Source organism: Bombina bombina, chromosome 5 (genome assembly GCF_027579735.1).
Source record: "Bombina bombina isolate aBomBom1 chromosome 5, aBomBom1.pri, whole genome shotgun sequence".
In the NCBI taxonomy this organism is placed as follows: domain Eukaryota; kingdom Metazoa; phylum Chordata; class Amphibia; order Anura; family Bombinatoridae; genus Bombina; species Bombina bombina.
Genome location: NC_069503.1, coordinates 464,163,164 through 464,183,290, shown reverse-complemented (window position 1 = coordinate 464,183,290; position 20,127 = coordinate 464,163,164). Strand labels below are relative to the sequence as shown.

The window sequence follows — 20,127 nt, the reverse complement described above, 5'->3', positions numbered from 1 at the left end:
CTGTGGCTTCCACATGGGCCTTCAAGAACGAGGCTTCTGTTGATCAGATATGTAGGGCAGCGACTTGGTCTTCACTGCACACTTTTACCAAATTTTACAAGTTTGATACTTTTGCTTCTTCTGAGGCTATTTTTGGGAGAAAGGTTTTGCAAGCCGTGGTGCCTTCCATTTAGGTGACCTGATTTGCTCCCTCCCTTCATCCGTGTCCTAAAGCTTTGGTATTGGTTCCCACAAGTAAGGATGACGCCGTGGACCGGACACACCTATGTTGGAGAAAACAGAATTTATGTTTACCTGATAAATTACTTTCTCCAACGGTGTGTCCGGTCCACGGCCCGCCCTGGTTTTTTAATCAGGTCTGATAATTTATTTTCTTTAACTACAGTCACCACGGTACCATATGGTTTCTCCTATGCAAATATTCCTCCTTAACGTCGGTCGAATGACTGGGGTAGGCGGAGCCTAGGAGGGATCATGTGACCAGCTTTGCTGGGCTCTTTGCCATTTCCTGTTGGGGAAGAGAATATCCCACAAGTAAGGATGACGCCGTGGACCGGACACACCGTTGGAGAAAGTAATTTATCAGGTAAACATAAATTCTGTTATTTTGTACATTTTTTTCTGCTATTAAGGGTTAGTTATCCATTGCTAATGGGGGCAATCCTTTGCTAAATTTATGCCTTTACCGGGAAAAATTTGGTTTTAATAACTTCTCCGGTTCATTGTTATTCAACTGTCATAGTTCTTTTCTGTGCTTCTTAAAGGCACAGTACGTTTTACATATTACTTGTAAATTGAGTTGAAAAGTTTTTCCAAGCTTGCTAGTCTAATTGCTAGTTTGTTAAACATGTCTGACTCAGAGGAATATCTCTGTGCTATATGTGCAAAAGCCAAGGTGGAGCCCAATAGAAATTTATGTACTAATTGCATTGATGCTACTTTAAATAAAAGTCAATCTGTACAAGTTGAACATCATTCACCAAACAACGAGGGGGAAGTTATGCCGACTAACTTGCCTCACGTGTCAGTACCTGCATCTCCCGCTCGGGAGGTGCGTGATATTGTAACGCCGAGTACTTCAGGGCGGCCATTACAAATCACCCTACAGGACATGGCTAATGTTATGACTGAAGTTTTGTCTAAATTACCAGAACTTAGAGGTAAGCGAGATCACTCTGGGGTGAGAACAGAGTGCGCTGATAATAATAGGGCCATGTCAGATACTGCGTCACAATTTGCAGAACATGAGGACGGAGAGCTTCAATCTGCAGGTGACGGATCTGATCCAAATAGAGTGGATTCAGACATTTCAAATTTTAAGTTTAAACTAGAAAACCTCCGTGTACTGCTAGGGGAGGTATTAGCGGCTCTGAATGATTGTAACACCGTTGCAATCCCAGAGAAATTGTGTAGGCTGGATAGATACTATGCGGTACCAGCGAGTACTGACGTATTTCCTATACCTAAGAGGCTTACAGAAATAATTACTAAGGAGTGGGATAGGCCCGGTGTACCCTTTTCCCCCCCTCCTGTATTTAGAAAAATGTTTCCAATAGACGCCACCACACGGGACTTATGGCAGACGGTCCCTAAGGTGGAGGGAGCAGTTTCTACTCTGGCTAAGCGTACCACTATCCCGGTGGAGGATAGCTGTGCCTTTTCAGATCCAATGGATAAAAAGTTAGAGGGTTACCTTAAGAAAATGTTTGTTCAACAAGGTTTTATATTGCAACCCCTTGCATGTATTGCGTCTGTCACGGCTGCGGCCGCATTTTGGTCCGAGTCTCTGGAAGAGACTCTTGACTCAGCAACTATAGATGAGATTTCAAACAAGCTTAAAACCCTTAAGCTAGCTAATTCATTTATTTCAGATGCCGTAGTACATTTAACTAAACTTACGGCTAAGAATTCCGGATTCGCCATTCAAGCACGTAGAGCACTGTGGCTAAAATCCTGGTCAGCTGATGTTACTTCTAAATCTAAATTACTTAACATACCTTTCAAGGGGCAGACCTTATTCGGGCCCGGTTTGAAAGAAATTATCGCTGACATTACAGGAGGTAAAGGCCATGCCCTGCCTCAAGACAGAGCCAAACCTAGGGCTAGACAGTCTAATTTTCATGCCTTTCGTAACTTCAAGGCAGGAGCAGCATCAACTTCCTCTGCACCAAAACAGGAAGGAGCTGTTGCTCGCTACAGACAAGGCTGGAAACCTAACCAGTCCTGGAACAAGGGCAAGCAGGCCAGAAAACCTGCTGCTGCCCCTAAGACAGCATGAATTGAGGGCCCCCGATCCGGGAACGGATCTAGTGGGGGGCAGACTTTCTCTCTTCGCCCAGGCTTGGGCAAGAGATGTCCAGGATCCCTGGGCGTTAGAGATCATATCTCAGGGATATCTTCTGGACTTCAAAACCTCTCCCCCAAAAGGGAGATTTCATCTTTCAAGGTTGTCAACAAACTAAATAAAGAAAGAGGCGTTTCTACGCTGTGTACAAGATCTTTTACTAATGGGAGTGATCCACCCGGTTCACCGGTCGGAACACGGACAAGGGTTTTACTCAAATCTGTTTGTGGTTCCCAAGAAAGAAGGAACCTTCAGACCAATCTTGGATTTAAAGATCCTAAACAAATTCCTAAGAGTTCCATCGTTCAAAATGGAAACTATTCGGACAATCTTACCCATGATCCAAAAGGGTCAGTATATGACCACAGTGGATTTAAAGGATGCTTACCTTCACATACCGATTCACAAAGATCATTACCGGTATCTAAGGTTTGCCTTCCTAGACAGGCATTACCAGTTTGTAGCTCTTCCATTCGGATTGGCTACGGCTCCAAGAATCTTCACAAAGGTTCTGGGATCTCTTCTGGCGGTACTAAGACCGCGAGGAATTTCGGTGGCTCCGTACCTAGACGACATTCTGATACAAGCGTCAAGCTTTCAAACTGCCAAGTCTCATACAGAGTTAGTACTGGCATTTCTAAGGTTGCATGGGTGGAAGGTGAACGAAGAGAAGAGTTCTCTCTTTCCACTCACAAGAGTTCCCTTCTTGGGGACTCTTATAGATTCTGTAGAAATGAAGATTTACCTGACAGAAGACAGATTAACAAAGCTTCAAAATGCTTGCCGTGTCCTTCATTCCATTCAACACCCGTCAGTGGCTCAATGCATAGAGGTAATCGGCTTAATGGTAGCGGCAATGGACATAGTACCCTTTGCACGCCTACATCTCAGACCGCTGTAATTGTGCATGCTAAGTCAGTGGAATGGGGATTACTCAGATTTGTCCCCTACTCTGAATCTGGATCAAGAGACCAGAAATTCTCTTCTATGGTGGCTTTCTCGGCCACATCTGTCCAGGGGGATGCCCTTCAGCAGGCCAGACTGGACAATTGTAACAACAGACGCCAGCCTACTAGGTTGGGGCGCTGTCTGGAATTCCCTGAAGGCTCAGGGATCATGGACTCAGGAGGAGAGTCTCCTTCCAATAAACATTCTGGAATTGAGAGCAGTTCTCAATGCCCTTCTGGCTTGGCCTCAGTTAACAACTCGGGGGTTCATCAGGTTTCAGTCGGACAACATCACGACTGTAGCTTACATCAACCATCAAGGAGGGACAAGAAGCTCCCTAGCGATGATGGAAGTATCAAAGATAATTCGCTGGGCAGAGTCTCACTCTTGCCACCTGTCAGCGATCCACATTCCGGGAGTGGAGAACTGGGAGGCGGATTTCCTAAGTCGTCAGACTTTTCATCCGGGGGAGTGGGAACTTCATCCGGAGGTCTTTGCCCAAATACTTCGACGATGGGGCAAACCAGAGATAGATCTCATGGCGTCTCGCCAGAACGCCAAGCTTCCTTGTTACGGGTCCAGGTCCAGGGACCCGGGAGCAGTCCTGGTAGATGCTTTGACAGCACCTTGGACCTTCGGGATGGCTTATGTGTTTCCACCCTTCCCGATGCTTCCTCGATTGATTGCCAGGATCAAACAGGAGAGAGCATCGGTGATTCTAATAGCGCCTGCGTGGCCACGCAGGACCTGGTATGCAGATCTAGTGGACATGTCATCCTGTCCACCTTGGTCTCTGCCTCTGAGACAGGACCTTCTGATTCAGGGTCCTTTCAAACATCAAAATCTAATTTCTCTGAAGCTGACTGCTTGGAAATTGAACGCTTGATTTTATCAAAGCGTGGATTTTCGGAGTCAGTAATTGATACCTTAATACAGGCTAGGAAACCTGTTACCAGAAAGATTTACCATAAAATATGGCGTAAATACTTACATTGGTGCGAATCCAAGAGTTACTCATGGAGTAAGGTTAGGATTCCTAGGATATTGTCTTTTCTACAAGAAGGTTTAGAAAAGGGTTTATCTGCTAGTTCCTTAAAGGGACAGATCTCAGCTCTGTCCATTCTTTTACACAAACGTCTGTCAGAAGTTCCAGACGTTCAGGCTTTTTGTCAGGCTTTGGCCAGAATTAAGCCTGTGTTTAAAACTGTTGCTCGTGCTCCACCATGGAGCTTAAATTTAGTTCTTAACGTTTTACAGGGTGTTCCGTTTGAACCCCTTCATTCCATTGATATAAAATTGTTATCTTGGAAAGTTCTGTTCTTAATGGCTATTTCCTCGGCTCGAAGAGTCTCTGAGTTATCGGCCTTACATTGTGATTCTCCTTATCTGATTTTTCATTCAGACAAGGTAGTTCTGCGTACTAAACCTGGGTTCTTACCTAAGGTAGTCACTAATAGGAATATCAATCAAGAGATTGTTGTTCCATCATTGTGTCCTAACCCTTCTTCAAAGAAGGAACGACTTCTACACAATCTGGATGTAGTCCGTGCCCTGAAATTTTATTTACAGGCAACTAAAGATTTTCGCCAAACTTCTTCCCTGTTTGTCGTTTATTCTGGACAGAGGAGAGGTCAAAAAGCTTCTGCTACCTCTCTCTCCTTTTGGCTTCGTAGCATAATACGTTTAGCCTATGAGACTGCTGGACAGCAGCCTCCTGAAAGAATTACAGCTCATTCTACTAGAGCTGTGGCTTCCACTTGGGCCTTTAAGAATGAGGCCTCTGTTGAACAGATTTGCAAGGCTGCAACTTGGTCTTCTCTTCATACTCTTTCCAAATTTTACAAATTTGACACTTTTGCTTCTTCGGAGGCTGTTTTTGGGAGAAAGGTTCTTCAGGCAGTGGTTCCTTCCGTATAAAGATCCTGCCTGTCCCTCCCGTCATCCGTGTACTTTAGCTTTGGTATTGGTATCCCAGAAGTAATGATGACCCGTGGACTGACTACACTTAACAGGAGAAAACATAATTTATGCTTACCTGATAAATTCCTTTCTCCTGTAGTGTAGTCAGTCCACGGCCCGCCCTGTTTTTTATGGCAGGTCTAAATTTTTAAATTATACTCCAGTCACCACTGCACCCTATAGTTTCTCCTTTCTCGTTTGGTTCTCGGTCGAATGACTGGGTGTGACGTAGAGGGGAGGAGCTATATAGCAGCTCTGCTTGGGTGATCCTCTTGCACTTCCTGTTGGGGAGGAGTTAATATCCCAGAAGTAATGATGACCCGTGGACTGACTACACTACAGGAGAAAGGAATTTATCAGGTAAGCATAAATTATGTTTTTTCATAGCTTCTTATACCCAGTTTTAAGACATATATAACTTGAACATCTCAAGTAAATGCTGCTCTCTATCTATCCACATGAGTCTGTGCTCTCAGATATTTATTACTCCAAGCACATGGTTTATTTTCTGTTTACTGCTTTATGCAAATTCATTTGATTGCTTTTTTTTCTCTCTTCTCGTGTGTAGAAAGAGCGGGATCTGGAACTAGCTGCTCGTATTGGCCAGTCTTTGTTAAAGAAAAATAAAACCCTCACAGAAAGAAACGAATACCTTGAGGAACAAGTGGAGCATATCAGGGAGGAGGTAAGCATTCTGCAGTATTCCTTGTGCTAAAAAGTATATCCTTCATAGATGAACAGCTATATGTGAAGAATAAATGCAATTAAAGGGACAATAGTTTTTCCCTTAATGTGTTTCCAATAACTTTTTTTTTTACCATCTGCAGATTATAAAATGTATAAGATTTGCTTTTTTAAGGTTTATTTGTGTATATGAATTAGCTGATTTTGTGTTTTGAAGCCACAACCTAATAAAATGGGTTGAGCTTGTAGGTATAATCAGATCTCATTACTTTATCACATTGTGTACATATACCTGCTTCTTTATCTTATATCTGCCCATAAACCAATCACCAATACTTGGAGAGAACAATGGAAAATTAACATTTTATTACCTTATCTCTTCTATAACCCACTGGGAGTGTAATTTCTTCTACTGGCTGTGTTAACACAGCTTGGCCTCAAGACCAAAAACTTTCAGGCTGGGTGGGGATACCACAGGCTAAATAACCTAATTAAAATACCAATATAAGGGTAAAGGAGCTATTTGTAAACAATTGAATACACTCCAGCAGATTAAGTTGTTCATTGGGAACAAATTAAAGGGGAGAACATTTTTGAGTAAACTGTCCCTTCAAGTTATTTTAATTTTCATAAAAACCATTTTTGCAGGCGATGTAAAATATATATTTTTACTGCACTATACAGACCCAAAGGGCTAGATTTATCAAGCAACAGTGGACAGGGGTGTACATATGCGCCCCTGTCCGTGGCACGGCAGCTCTTCTCTGGCGGGCAGAATTACGTTGGCGGAATTCAGCATTGCATAAGAGCGCTTTTTTTGCGCTCTTTTACAACACCACCCCCTGCCCACGCACAGCCAATCGGGTGCGGACAGGAGCTGTCAATCTCCCCGGTCGGAGACATCTGATTGCCATCTCTCTTTAGATATCTGTTTTCTCACGCATTATAAAACCTCTAAGCATTGTGTAAATTTACCTTTAAATTAGAGCCATCACAAATCAATACATGAAATTGTTTTTTGTTTTTAGCTAATGTAGCAGAATATTTGATGCTTTTAAAAAGCAAAAATAACTAACTGTACATTTCCAGAGAAAATAGTCCACATATGTAGTTTGCAATAACAAAATTTGTAGCTAAAAATGAATATTTCATAGTTTAGATAGAGCGTGCAAGTCCAAAAATATTTTAAATGTACTTCTGTTATAACAGTTTTCTCATTCTCTTTGTATCTTTTGTTGAAGAATAAACCTAGGTAGTCTCATAGGAGCTCAGGAGTGCCCACATGTCTTTAGCATGCTATGGCAGCAGTGTTTGCAACAATATTTGTAGCAATGTTATAGATTGTTGCAAAACATTGTTGCCATAGTGTGCTAAAGACACATGCACACTCCTGAGCGCCTATTAGTCCTACCAAGCTTTACAAAGGATACCAAGACAACAAAGCCAATTTGTAATTAGAAGTAAATGGGAAACTTGTAAGCTCTATTATCAAAATGAATTTGTTCTTTTGGCATCCTTTGTTGAAAAGCAGGTGGTAGGCACTATATGGCAGCAGTTTTGTAAGAATACTTTATTTGCAAGAGCACTAGGTAGTAGCAGTGTTTTCTGCCATGTAGTGCTCTATGCAGGCGTCTGCCTTGTTATGCTCTTCAACAAAGAATGTTATGAGAACAAAGCAAATTTATTAACAGGAAAAAATGGCTTCAATGTCCCTTTAATGCCTTTGATATGCATTCAAATTATACCAAAAGAAGGTTTATAGATGTAGTTATAGAAACAGTCGTTAATATTGGGGACATTAACAACTGTAAACAGCAAAACGGGTCTTATGTTTGCTTGCTGATTGTTCTTTATGTTATTTGTATCTGTATATTAGTGTGCTCTGTGCTTTATTTAGTTTTTGTTTAGATAGTCACAACTCTATTCCAATAGGGCTGTAACACCTTCACTATTAAAGGCCACAGTGACAGCCAAGTACACAGTGTTGGTAGTTCCATACTGAAACACATGGAACAGCTATGTTACCTCATAGACATGAGTCACAAGGAGTTAGCTATTGAATTACCCAAACAGGGATTTCCTTAAAAATCTACTTTGTTTAGGATATTTGTGGACTGGAATTCAGAAGCAATACAATTATGTTTTCATTAGTTTATTCTTGTTATACACATGAGAAAGAGGCTGCTCCAATTGCTTCAAATCTCAAATTCACAGCATTATCTCACAATAGTTAAAGTGATGGTAGAATTTCCACTTTTTATGATTGGGAAAACTCATCAGTTGTAATGAAGAAAATGCCCTTTAACTTATTTTCTAATGAAGCGCTTAAATTCAAATACCTTGTGCTCTGTCTGCCCGGCTAACGGTTTGAACTGTTCTCCAAATGGCGCTCTAGCTACAACAAAAGTGCCGTACGGCTAGAGCACTGATAGAACAGTTCATACCTTTGGCTTACAAAAAAATGACTTTTGAAGTCTGCTTCCGGACTGCGAAGTATTAGAATGGCATTAACCCCTTAATGACCACAGCACTTTTCCATTTTCTGTCCGTTTGGGACCAAGGCTATTTTTACATTTCTGCGGTGTTTGTGTTTAGCTGTAATTTTCCTCTTACTCATTTACTGTACCCACACACATTATATACCGTTTTTCTCGCCACTAAATGGACTTTCTAAAGATACCATTATTTTCATCATATCTTATAATTTACTATAAAAAAAAATATAAAATATGAGGAAAAATTGAAAAAAACACACTTTTTCTAACTTTGACCCCCAAAATCTGTTACATATCTACAACCACCAAAAAACACCCATGCTAAATAGTTTCAAAATTTTGTCCTGAGTTTAGAAATACCCAATGTTTACATGTTCTTTGCTTTTTGTGCAAGTTATAGGGCCATAAATACAAGTAGCACTTTGCTATTTCCAAACCACTTTTTTCCAAAATTAGCGCTAGTTACATTAGAACACTAATATCTTTCAGGAATCCCTGAATATCCCTTGACATGTATATATTTTTTTTTAGTAGACATCCCAAAGTATTGATCTAGGACAATTTTGGTATATTTCATACCACCATTTCACCTCCAAATGCGATCAAATACAAAAAATCGTTCACTTTTTCACAAATTTTTTCACAAACTTTTGGTTTCTCACTGAAATTATTTACAAACAACTTGTGCAATTATGGCATAAATGGTTGTAAATTCTTCTCTGGGATCCCCTTTGTTCAGAAATAGCAGACATATATGGCTTTGGCGTTGCTTTTTGGTAATTAGAAGGCCGCTAAATGCCACTGCGCACCACAAGTGTATAATGCCCAGCAGTTAAGGGGTTAATTAGGGAGCTTTTAGGGAGCTTGTAGGGTTAATTTTAGCTTTAGTGTAGTATAGTAGACAACCCCAAGTATTGATCTAGGCACATTTTGGTATATTTCATGCCACCATTTCACCGCCAAATGCGATCAAATTGAAAAAAACGTTAAATTTTTCACAATTTTAGGTTTCTCACTGAAATAATTTACAAACAGCTTGTGCAATTATGGCACAAATGGTTGTAAATACTTGTCTGGGATCCCCTTTGTTCAGAAATAGCAGACATATATGACTTTGGCGTTGCTTTCTGGTAATTAGAAGGCCGCTAAATCCTGCTGCGCCTCACACGTGTATTCTGGCTAGCAGTGAAGGGGTTAATTAGGGAGTTTGTAGGGAGCTTGCAGGATTAATTTTAGCTTTAGTGTAGAGATCAGCCTCCCCCCTGATCCCTCCCAAACAGCTCCCTTCCCTCCCCCACCCCACAATTGTCCCCGCCATCTTAAGTACTGGCAGAAAGTCTGCCAGTACTAAAATAAAAGGGTTTTTTAAAAAATAAATATTTTTTTTTAGCATATTTACATATGCTAGGGTGTAGGATCCCCCCCTTAGCCCCCAACCTCCCTGATCCCCCCCAAAACCGCTCTCTGACCATCCCCTCTGCCTCATTGGGGGCCATCTTGGGTACTGGCAGCTGTCTGCCAGTACCCAGTTTGCAAAAAAAAAGGGCTTTTTTTATATTTATTTGGCTTTTTTCTGTAGTGTAGCTTCCCCCCCCACACAGACAAACCCCCACCACCTTGCTGATCTTTTTTTTTTAAAAAAAATATTAGGGCATTTAAACATTTTTACTAACACATTTTCTGTAGTGTAGCGGTTCCCACCCGCTCCCTCCCCGTGCACGCGCCCGCCCCCGCCCTCCCGTGCACGCGCGCGCGCCCGTGCGCGCCCCCCGCTCATCCCCGCCCACGATCCCGCCCCCCCTGCACATAACCAGGGCCATCGATGGCCGCCACCCGCCTCCCGGTCCGGCTCCCACCCACCAACGCAGGGAACCACCGATCTCCGGTGCAGAGAGGGCCACAGAGTGGCTCTCTCTGCACCGGATGGCTTAAAAAAGTTATTGCAGGATGCCTCCATATCGAGGCATCACTGCAATAACCGGAAAGCAGCTGGAAGCGAGCAGGATCGCTTCCAGCTGCTTTCCAAACCGAGGACGTGCAGGGTACGTTCTCAGGCATTAACTGCCTTTTTTTTGAGGACGTACCCTGCACGTCCTCGGTCGTTAAGGGGTTAATAGATTTAAAAAGTAAGTTACAGCGCATCTTCATTACAACACATGAATTAAACTTCAACTAAAATACTATTTCCATTCCAGATCTCATTATACGAAGGGGGAAGTTCACCATCACTTTAACAAGTTAATATTTCACTTCAAAGGTGCCAGATGAATACTCTGGGATTATTGGCAGCCTCTCAGATCGCTTAAAGGGACAGTCTACTCCAGAATTGTTATTTTTTTTAAAGTATAGATAATCCCTTTATTACCCATTCCATATATCCATATCCAACACGGTTATATTAAAGGGACACTGAACCCAAATATTTTCTTTCGTGATTCAGATAGAGCATGCAATTTTAAGCAACTTTCTAATTTACTCCTATTATCAATTTTTCTTCGTTCTCTTGCTATATTTATTTGAAAAAGAAGGCATCTAAGCTTTTTTTGGATTCAGAACTCTGGAAAGCACTTTTTTATTGGTGGATGAATATATCCACCAATCAGCAAGGACAACCCAGGTTGTTCACCAAATATGGGCCGGCATCTAAACTTACATTCTTGCATTTCAAATAAAGATACCAAGAGGATGAAGAAAATTTGATTATAGGAGTAAATTAGAAAGTTGCTTAAAATGTCATGCTCTATCTGAATCACGAAAGAAAAAAACTGGGTTCAGTGTCTCTTTAATACACTGTTTACCTCTGTAATTACCTTGTATCTAAGCCTCTGCAGACGTTCCCCTTATCTCAGTGCTATTTACAGACTTTAAGTTTTGTGTAATTGGTCATCTTGATGTCTGTGTCAATAATAATTAGATGGATATTCTAGTATAAACATAAAATGCTCTATTTCATTAGAACATCATAGTTTTCAATGAATTCCTTTTCTCCTGTTAAGTGTGGTCAGTCCACGGGTCATCATTACTTCTGGGATATTAACTCCTCCCCAACAGGAAGTGCAAGAGGATCACCCAGCAGAGCTGCTATATAGCTCCTCCCCTCTACGTCACACCCAGTCATTCTCTTGCACCCAACTGATAGGATGTGTGAGAGGACTGTGGTGATTATACTTAGTTTTTATATCTTCAAGCAAAAGTTTGTTATTTTAAAACAGCACCGGAGTGTGTTGTTCCTTCTCAGGGAGAATTTGAAGAAGAATCTACCTGAGTTTCTGTATGATTTTAACCGGAGTAGTTAAGATCATGTTGCTGTTCTCGGCCATCTGAGGAGTGAGGTAAACTTCAGATCAGGGGACAGCGGGCAGGTTCACCTGCATAGAGGTATGTAGCAGCATATTATTTTCTGAGAATGGAATTGACTAGAAAATACTGCAAATACCTATATAAAGTAAGTTCAGCCTTAAATGCAGTAGTAGCAACTGGTATCAGGCTGTCATGTATGTATATTTTCACTTCAGTATTCTGGGGAATGGCACTTCACTGGAATGATACTGTATGAATAAAACTTTAGCCTATCTTGCAGTGAGAACGGCTAGCAGCAGGCTTTCTGTGACAATTTATTTATTTGATGTTAAACGTTTTGCTGGCATGTTAAATCGTTTAATTTTCTGAGGTACTGGGTGAAAAATTGTTTTGGGCACTATTTTTATCCACTTGGCGGGCATTTTATTTAATTTATGACAGTTTACTGATCTCCCTCACTGTTGTGTGTGAGGGGGAGGGGCTTAATTTGGCGCTTTTACTACGCATCAGAAATTCAGTCACAAGTCTGTTTTTCTTCCCTGCATGATCCGGTTCGTCTCTACAGAGCTCAAGGGTCTTCAAAAGTTATTTTGAGGGAGGTAATCACTCACAGCAGACCTGTGAGATTGTGCTTTGACTGTGATAAAAAACGTTATATTCTGTACATTTTTTCTGCTATTTAAGGGTTAGTTATCCATTGCTAATGGGGGCAATCCTTTGCTAAATTTGTATTTTTACCGGAAAGAATTTGATTTTATAGTTTATCCTTTTTATTGTTACTCAACTGTCATAACTTTCTGTGCTTCTTAAAGGCACAGTACGTTTTTTTCATACTATTTGAAAATTAAATTGAAAAGTATTTCCAAGTTGCTGGTTTAATTGCTAGTGTGTTTAACATGTCTGACTCAGAGGAATATCTCTGTGCTATATGTGCTAAAGCCAAAGTGGAGCCCAATAGAAACTTATGTACTAATTGCATTGATGCTACTTTAAATAAAAGTCAATCTGTACAAATTGAACATCATTCACCAGACAACGAGAGGAAAGTTATGCCGACTAACTCCCCTCACGTGTCAGTACCTGCATCTCCCGCTCGGGAGGTGCGTGATATGGTAACGCCGGGTACTTCAGGGCGGCCATTACAAATCACATTGCAGGACATGGCTAATGTTATGACTGAAGTTTTGTCTAAATTACCAGAACTTAGAGGGAAGCGTGACCACTCTGGGGTGAGAACAGAGTGCGCTGATAATACTAGGGCCATGTCAGATACTGGGTCACAGTATGCGGAACATGAGGACGGAGAGCTTCAATCTGCAGGTGACGGTTCTGATCCCAATAGAGTGGATTCAGACATTTCTAATTTTAAGTTTAAGCTTGAAAACCTCCGCGTTCTACTAGGGGAGGTATTAGCGGCTCTGAATGATTGTAACACCGTTGCAATCCCAGAGAAATTATGTAGGCTGGATAGGTACTATGCGGTACCGGCGAGTACTGACGTATTTCCTATACCTAAGAGGCTTACAGAGATAATTACTAAGGAGTGGGATAGGCCCGGTGTACCCTTTTCTCCAACATAGGTGTGTCCGGTCCACGGCGTCATCCTTACTTGTGGGATATTCTCTTCCCCAACAGGAAATGGCAAAGAGCCCAGCAAAGCTGGTCACATGATCCCTCCTAGGCTCCGCCTTCCCCAGTGATTCTCTTTGCCGTTGTACAGGCAACATCTCCACGGAGATGGCTTAGAGTTTTTTGGTGTTTAACTGTAGTTTTTATTATTCAATCAAGAGTTTGTTATTTTAAAATAGTGCTGGTATGTACTATTTACTCTGAAACAGAAAAGAGATGAAGATTTCTGTTTGTAAGAGGAAAATGATTTTAGCAACCGTTACTAAAATCGATGGCTGTTTCCACACAGGACTGTTGAGAGGAATTAACTTCAGTTGGGGGAAACAGTGAGCAGACTTTTGCTGCTTGAGGTATGACACATTTCTAACAAGACGATGTAATGCTGGAAGCTGTCATTTTCCCTATGGGATCCGGTAAGCCATTTTTATTACATAAAGAAAAAAAGGGCTTCACAAGGGCTTTTAAGACTGTAGACATTTTCTGGGCTAAAACGATTTATATATAAGCATATTTTATACTTCATAGCCTTGAGGAATTATTTTAATCTTGGGAATTATGTAAAATAACCGGCAGGCACTGTATTGGACACCTTATTCTCTAGGGGCTTTCCCTAATCATAGGCAGAGTCTCATTTTCGCGCCTCTATTGCGCACTTGTTTTTGGGAAGCATGACATGCAGATGCATGTGTGAGGAGCTCTGATACATAGAAAAGACTTTCTGAAGGCGTCATTTGGTATCGTATTCCCCTTTGGGCTTGGTTGGGTCTCAGCAAAGCAGATACCAGGGACTGTAAAGGGGTTAAATATAAAAACGGCTCCGGTTCCGTTATTTTAAGGGTTAAAGCTTCCAAATTTGGTGTGCAATACTTTTAAGGCTTTAAGACACTGTGGTGAAATTTTGGTGAATTTTGAACAATTCCTTCATACTTTTTCACATTTGCAGTAATAAAGTGTGTTCAGTTTAAAATTTAAAGTGACAGTAACGGTTTTATTTTAAAACGTTTTTTGTACTTTGTTATCAAGTTTATGCCTGTTTAACATGTCTGAACTACCAGATAGACTGTGTTCTGTATGTGGGGAAGCCAAGGTTCCTTCTCATTTAAATAGATGTGATTTATGTGACACAAAATTTAGAGAAAATGATGCCCAAGATGATTCCTCAAGTGAGGGGAGTAAGCATGGTACTGCATCATCCCCTCCTTCGTCTACACCAGTCTTGCCCACACAGGAGGCCCCTAGTACATCTAGTGCGCCAATACTCCTTACTATGCAACAATTAACGGCTGTAATGGATAATTCTATCAAAAACATTTTAGCCAAAATGCCCACTTATCAGCGAAAGCGCGACTGCTCTGTTTTAGAAAATACTGAAGAGCATGAGGACGCTGATGATATTGGTTCTGAAGTGCCCCTACACCAGTCTGAGGGGGCCAGGGAGGTTTTGTCTGAGGGAGAAATTTCAGATTCAGGGAAAATTTCTCATCAAGCTGAACCTGATGTGATTACATTTAAATTTAAATTGGAACATCTCCGCGCTCTGCTTAAGGAGGTGTTATCTACTCTGGATGATTGTGAGAATTTGGTCATTCCAGAGAAATTATGTAAAATGGACAAGTTCCTAGAGGTCCCGGGGCCTCCCGAAGCTTTTCCTATACCCAAGCGGGTGGCGGACATTGTAAATAAAGAATGGGAAAGGCCCGGTATACCTTTCGTCCCTCCCCCCATATTTAAGAAATTGTTTCCTATGGTCGACCCCAGAAAGGACTTATGGCAGACAGTCCCCAAGGTCGAGGGGGCGGTTTCTACTCTAAACAAACGCACCACTATACCCATAGAAGATAGTTGTGCTTTCAAAGATCCTATGGATAAAAAATTAGAGGGTTTGCTTAAAAAGATGTTTGTTCAGCAAGGTTACCTTCTACAACCAATTTCATGCATTGTTCCTGTCACTACAGCAGCGTGTTTCTGGTTCGATGAACTAGAAAAGGCGCTCAATAAAGATTCTTCTTATGAGGAGATTATGGACAGAATTCATGCTCTCAAATTGGCTAATTCTTTCACCCTAGACGCCACTTTGCAATTGGCTAGGTTAGCGGCGAAAAATTCTGGTTTTGCTATTGTGGCGCGCAGAGCGCTTTGGCTAAAATCTTGGTCAGCGGATGCGTCTTCCAAGAACAAATTGCTTAACATTCCTTTCAAGGGGAAAACGCTGTTTGGCCCTGACTTGAAAGAGATTATTTCCGATATCACTGGGGGCAAGGGCCACGCCCTTCCTCAGGATAGGTCTTTCAAGGCCAAAAATAAACCTAATTTTCGTCCCTTTCGCAGAAACGGACCAGCCCCAAGTGCTACGTCCTCTAAGCAAGTGGGTAATACTTCTCAAGCCAGGCCAGCCTGGAGGCCAATGCAAGGCTGGAACAAAGGTAAGCAGGCCAAGAAACCTGCCACTGCTACCAAGACAGCATGAGATGTTGGCCCCCGATCCGGGACCGGATCTGGTGGGGGGCAGACTCTCTCTCTTCGCTCAGGCTTGGGCAAGAGATGTTCTGGAACCTTGGGCGCTAGAAATAGTCTCCCAAGGTTATCTTCTGGAATTCAAGGGGCTTCCCCCAAGGGGGAGGTTCCACAGGTCTCAATTGTCTTCAGACCACATAAAAAGACAGGCATTCTTACATTGTGTAGAAGACCTGTTAAAAATGGGAGTGATTCATCCTGTTCCATTAGGAGAACTAGGGATGGGGTTCTACTCCAATCTGTTCGTTGTTCCCAAAAAAGAGGGAACATTCAGACCAATCTTAGATCTCAAGATCCTAAACAAGTTTCTCAAGGTTCCATCGTTCAAAATGGAAACCATTCGAACAATTCTTCCTTCCATCCAGGAAGGCCAATTCATGACCACGGTGGATTTAAAGGATGCGTATCTACATATTCCTATCCACAAGGAACATCATCGGTTCCTAAGGTTCGCATTTCTGGACAAGCATTACCAGTTTGTGGCACTCCCGTTCGGATTAGCCACTGCTCCAAGAATTTTCACAAAGGTACTAGGGTCCCTTCTAGCGGTGCTAAGACCAAGGGGCATTGCAGTAGTACCTTACTTGGACGACATACTGATTCAAGCGTCGTCCCTTCCACAAGCAAAGGCTCACACGGACATTGTCCTGGCCTTTCTCAGATCTCACGGGTGGAAAGTGAACGTAGAAAAAAGTTCTCTATCTCCGTCAACAAGGGTTCCCTTCTTGGGAACAATAATAGACTCCTTAGAAATGAGGATTTTTCTGACAGAGGCCAGAAAATCAAAACTTCTAAACTCTTGTCAAATTCTTCATTCTGTTCCTCTTCCTTCCATAGCGCAGTGCATGGAAGTAATAGGTTTGATGGTAGCGGCAATGGACATAGTTCCTTTTGCGCGAATTCATCTAAGACCATTACAACTGTGCATGCTCAGTCAGTGGAATGGGGACTATACAGACTTGTCTCCGACGATACAAGTAGATCAGAGGACCAGAGATTCACTCAGTTGGTGGCTGTCCCTGGACAACCTGTCACAGGGGATGAGCTTCCGCAGACCAGAGTGGGTCATTGTCACGACCGACGCCAGTCTGGTGGGCTGGGGCGCGGTCTGGGGACCCCTGAAAGCGCAGGGTCTTTGGTCTCGGGAAGAATCTATTCTCCCGATAAATATTCTGGAACTGAGAGCGATATTCAATGCTCTCAAGGCTTGGCCTCAGCTAGCAAAGACCAAGTTCATACGGTTTCAATCAGACAACATGACGACTGTTGCGTACATCAACCATCAGGGGGGAACAAGGAGTTCCCTGGCGATGGAAGAAGTGACCAAAATCATTCAATGGGCGGAGACTCACTCCTGCCACTTGTCTGCAATCCACATTCCAGGAGTGGAAAACTGGGAAGCGGATTTTCTGAGTCGTCAGACATTTCATCCGGGGGAGTGGGAACTCCATCCGGAAATCTTTGCCCAAATCACTCAATTGTGGGGCATTCCAGACATGGATCTGATGGCCTCTCGTCAGAACTTCAAGGTTCCTTGCTACGGGTCCAGATCCAGGGATCCCAAGGCGACTCTAGTAGATGCACTAGTAGCACCTTGGACCTTCAAACTAGCTTATGTATTCCCGCCGTTTCCTCTCATCCCCAGGCTGGTAGCCAGGATCAATCAGGAGAGGGCATCGGTGATCTTGATAGCTCCTGCGTGGCCACGCAGGACTTGGTATGCAGACCTGGTGAATATGTCATCGGCTCCACCATGGAAGCTACCTTTGAGACGAGACCTTCTTGTTCAAGGTCCGTTCGAACATCCGAATCTGGTCTCACTCCAACTGACTGCTTGGAGATTGAACGCTTGATCTTATCAAAGCGAGGGTTCTCAGATTCTGTCATTGATACTCTTGTTCAGGCCAGAAAGCCTGTAACTAGAAAAATCTACCACAAAATATGGAAAAAATATATCTGTTGGTGTGAATCTAAAGGATTCCCTTGGGACAAGATAAAAATTCCTAAGATTCTATCCTTTCTTCAAGAAGGTTTGGAGAAAGGATTATCTGCAAGTTCTTTGAAAGGACAGATTTCTGCCTTGTCTGTGTTACTTCACAAAAAGCTGGCAGCTGTGCCAGATGTTCAAGCCTTTGTTCAGGCTCTGGTTAGAATCAAGCCTGTTTACAAACCTTTGACTCCTCCTTGGAGTCTCAATTTAGTTCTTTCAGTTCTTCAGGGGGTTCCGTTTGAACCCTTACATTCCGTTGATATTAAGTTATTATCTTGGAAAGTTTTGTTTTTGGTTGCAATTTCTTCTGCTAGAAGAGTTTCAGAATTATCTGCTCTGCAGTGTTCTCCTCCTTATCTGGTGTTCCATGCAGATAAGGTGGTTCTGCGTACTAAACCTGGTTTTCTTCCGAAAGTTGTTTCTAACAAAAACATTAACCAGGAGATAGTCGTGCCTTCTTTGTGTCCGAATCCAGTTTCAAAGAAGGAACGTTTGTTGCACAATTTGGATGTAGTTTGTGCTGTAAAATTCTATTTAGATGCTACAAAGGATTTTAGACAAACATCTTCCTTGTTTGTTGTTTATTCTGGTAAAAGGAGAGGTCAAAAAGCAACTTCTACCTCTCTCTCTTTTTGGATTAAAAGCATCATCAGATTGGCTTACGAGACTGCCGGACGGCAGCCTCCTGAAAGAATCACAGCTCATTCCACTAGGGCTGTGGCTTCCACATGGGCCTTCAAGAACGAGGCTTCTGTTGATCAGATATGTAAGGCAGCGACTTGGTCTTCACTGCACACTTTTACTAAATTTTACAAATTTGATACTTTTGCTTCTTCTGAGGCTATTTTTGGGAGAAAGGTTTTGCAAACCGTGGTGCCTTCCATCTAGGTGACCTGATTTGCTCCCTCCCTTCATCCGTGTCCTAAAGCTTTGGTATTGGTTCCCACAAGTAAGGATGACGCCGTGGACCGGACACACCTATGTTGGAGAAAACAGAATTTATTTTTACCTGATAAATTACTTTCTCCAACGGTGTGTCCGGTCCACGGCCCGCCCTGGTTTTTTAATCAGGTCTGATAATTTATTTTCTTTAACTACAGTCACCACGGTATCATATGATTTCTCCTATGCAAATATTCCTCCTTTACGTCGGTCGAATGACTGGGGAAGGCGGAGCCTAGGAGGGATCATGTGACCAGCTTTGCTGGGCTCTTTGCCATTTCCTGTTGGGGAAGAGAATATCCCACAAGTAAGGATGACGCCGTGGACCGGACACACCGTTGGAGAAAGTAATTTATCAGGTAAACATAAATTCTGTTTTCCCCCCCTCCTGTATTTAGAAAAATGTTCCCAATAGATGCCACCACACGGGACTTATGGCAGACGATCCCTAAGGTGGAGGGAGCGGTTTCTACTCTGGCTAAGCGTACCACTATCCCGGTGGAGGATAGCTGTGCCTTTTCAGATCCAATGGATAACAAATTAGAGGGTTACCTTATGAAAATGTTTGTTCAACAAGGTTTTATATTGCAACCCCTTGCATGTATTGCGTCTGTCACGGCCGCGGCCGCTTTTTGGTCCGAGTCCCTGGAAGAGACTCTTGACTCAATTACTATCGAAGAGATTTCAAACAGGCTTAAAACACTTAAGCTAGCTAATTAATTTGTTTCAGATGCCGTAGTACATTTAACTAAACTTACGGCTAAGAATTCCAGATTCGCCATTCAGGCACGCAGAGCACTGTGGCTAAAATCCTGGTCAGCTGACGTTACTTCTAAATCTAAGTTACTTAACATACCTTTCAAAGGGCAGACCTTATTCGGGCCCGGTTTGAAAGAAATTATCGCTGACATTACAGGAGGTAAAGGCCATGCCCTGCCTCAAGACAGAGCCAAACCTAGGGCTAGACAGTCTAATTTTCGTTCTTTTCGTAATTTCAAGGCAGGAGCAGCATCAACTTCCTCTGCACCAAAGCAGGAAGGAGCTGTTGCTCGCTACAGACAAGGCTGGAGACCTAACCAGTCCTGGAACAAGGGCAAGCAGGCCAGAAAACCTGCTGCTGCCCCTAAGACAGCATGAATTGAGGGCCCCCGATCCGGGAACGGATCTAGTGGGGGGCAGACTTTCTCTCTTCGCCCAGGCTTGGGCAAGAGATGTCCAGGATCCCTGGGCGTTAGAGATCATATCTCAGGGATATCTTCTGGACTTCAAATCCTCTCCCCCAAAGGGGAGATTCCATCTGTCAAGGTTGTCAACAAACCAAA

General features: G+C 42.6%; 1 protein-coding gene across 5 annotated transcripts in view; it reads left to right on the top strand.

Moving 5' to 3' along the window:
• The window catches only part of TRAK1 (trafficking kinesin protein 1), a 353,264-nt gene that overhangs the window by 205,032 nt on the left and 128,105 nt on the right, over window positions 1–20,127 (top strand). For all 5 annotated transcript variants that reach the window (XM_053714340.1, XM_053714338.1, XM_053714339.1 and 2 more), the window contains one exon: window positions 5,820–5,936. In XM_053714340.1, the coding sequence (XP_053570315.1) occupies window positions 5,820–5,936 (117 nt within the window). The remainder of the gene's footprint in view (window positions 1–5,819; window positions 5,937–20,127) is intronic.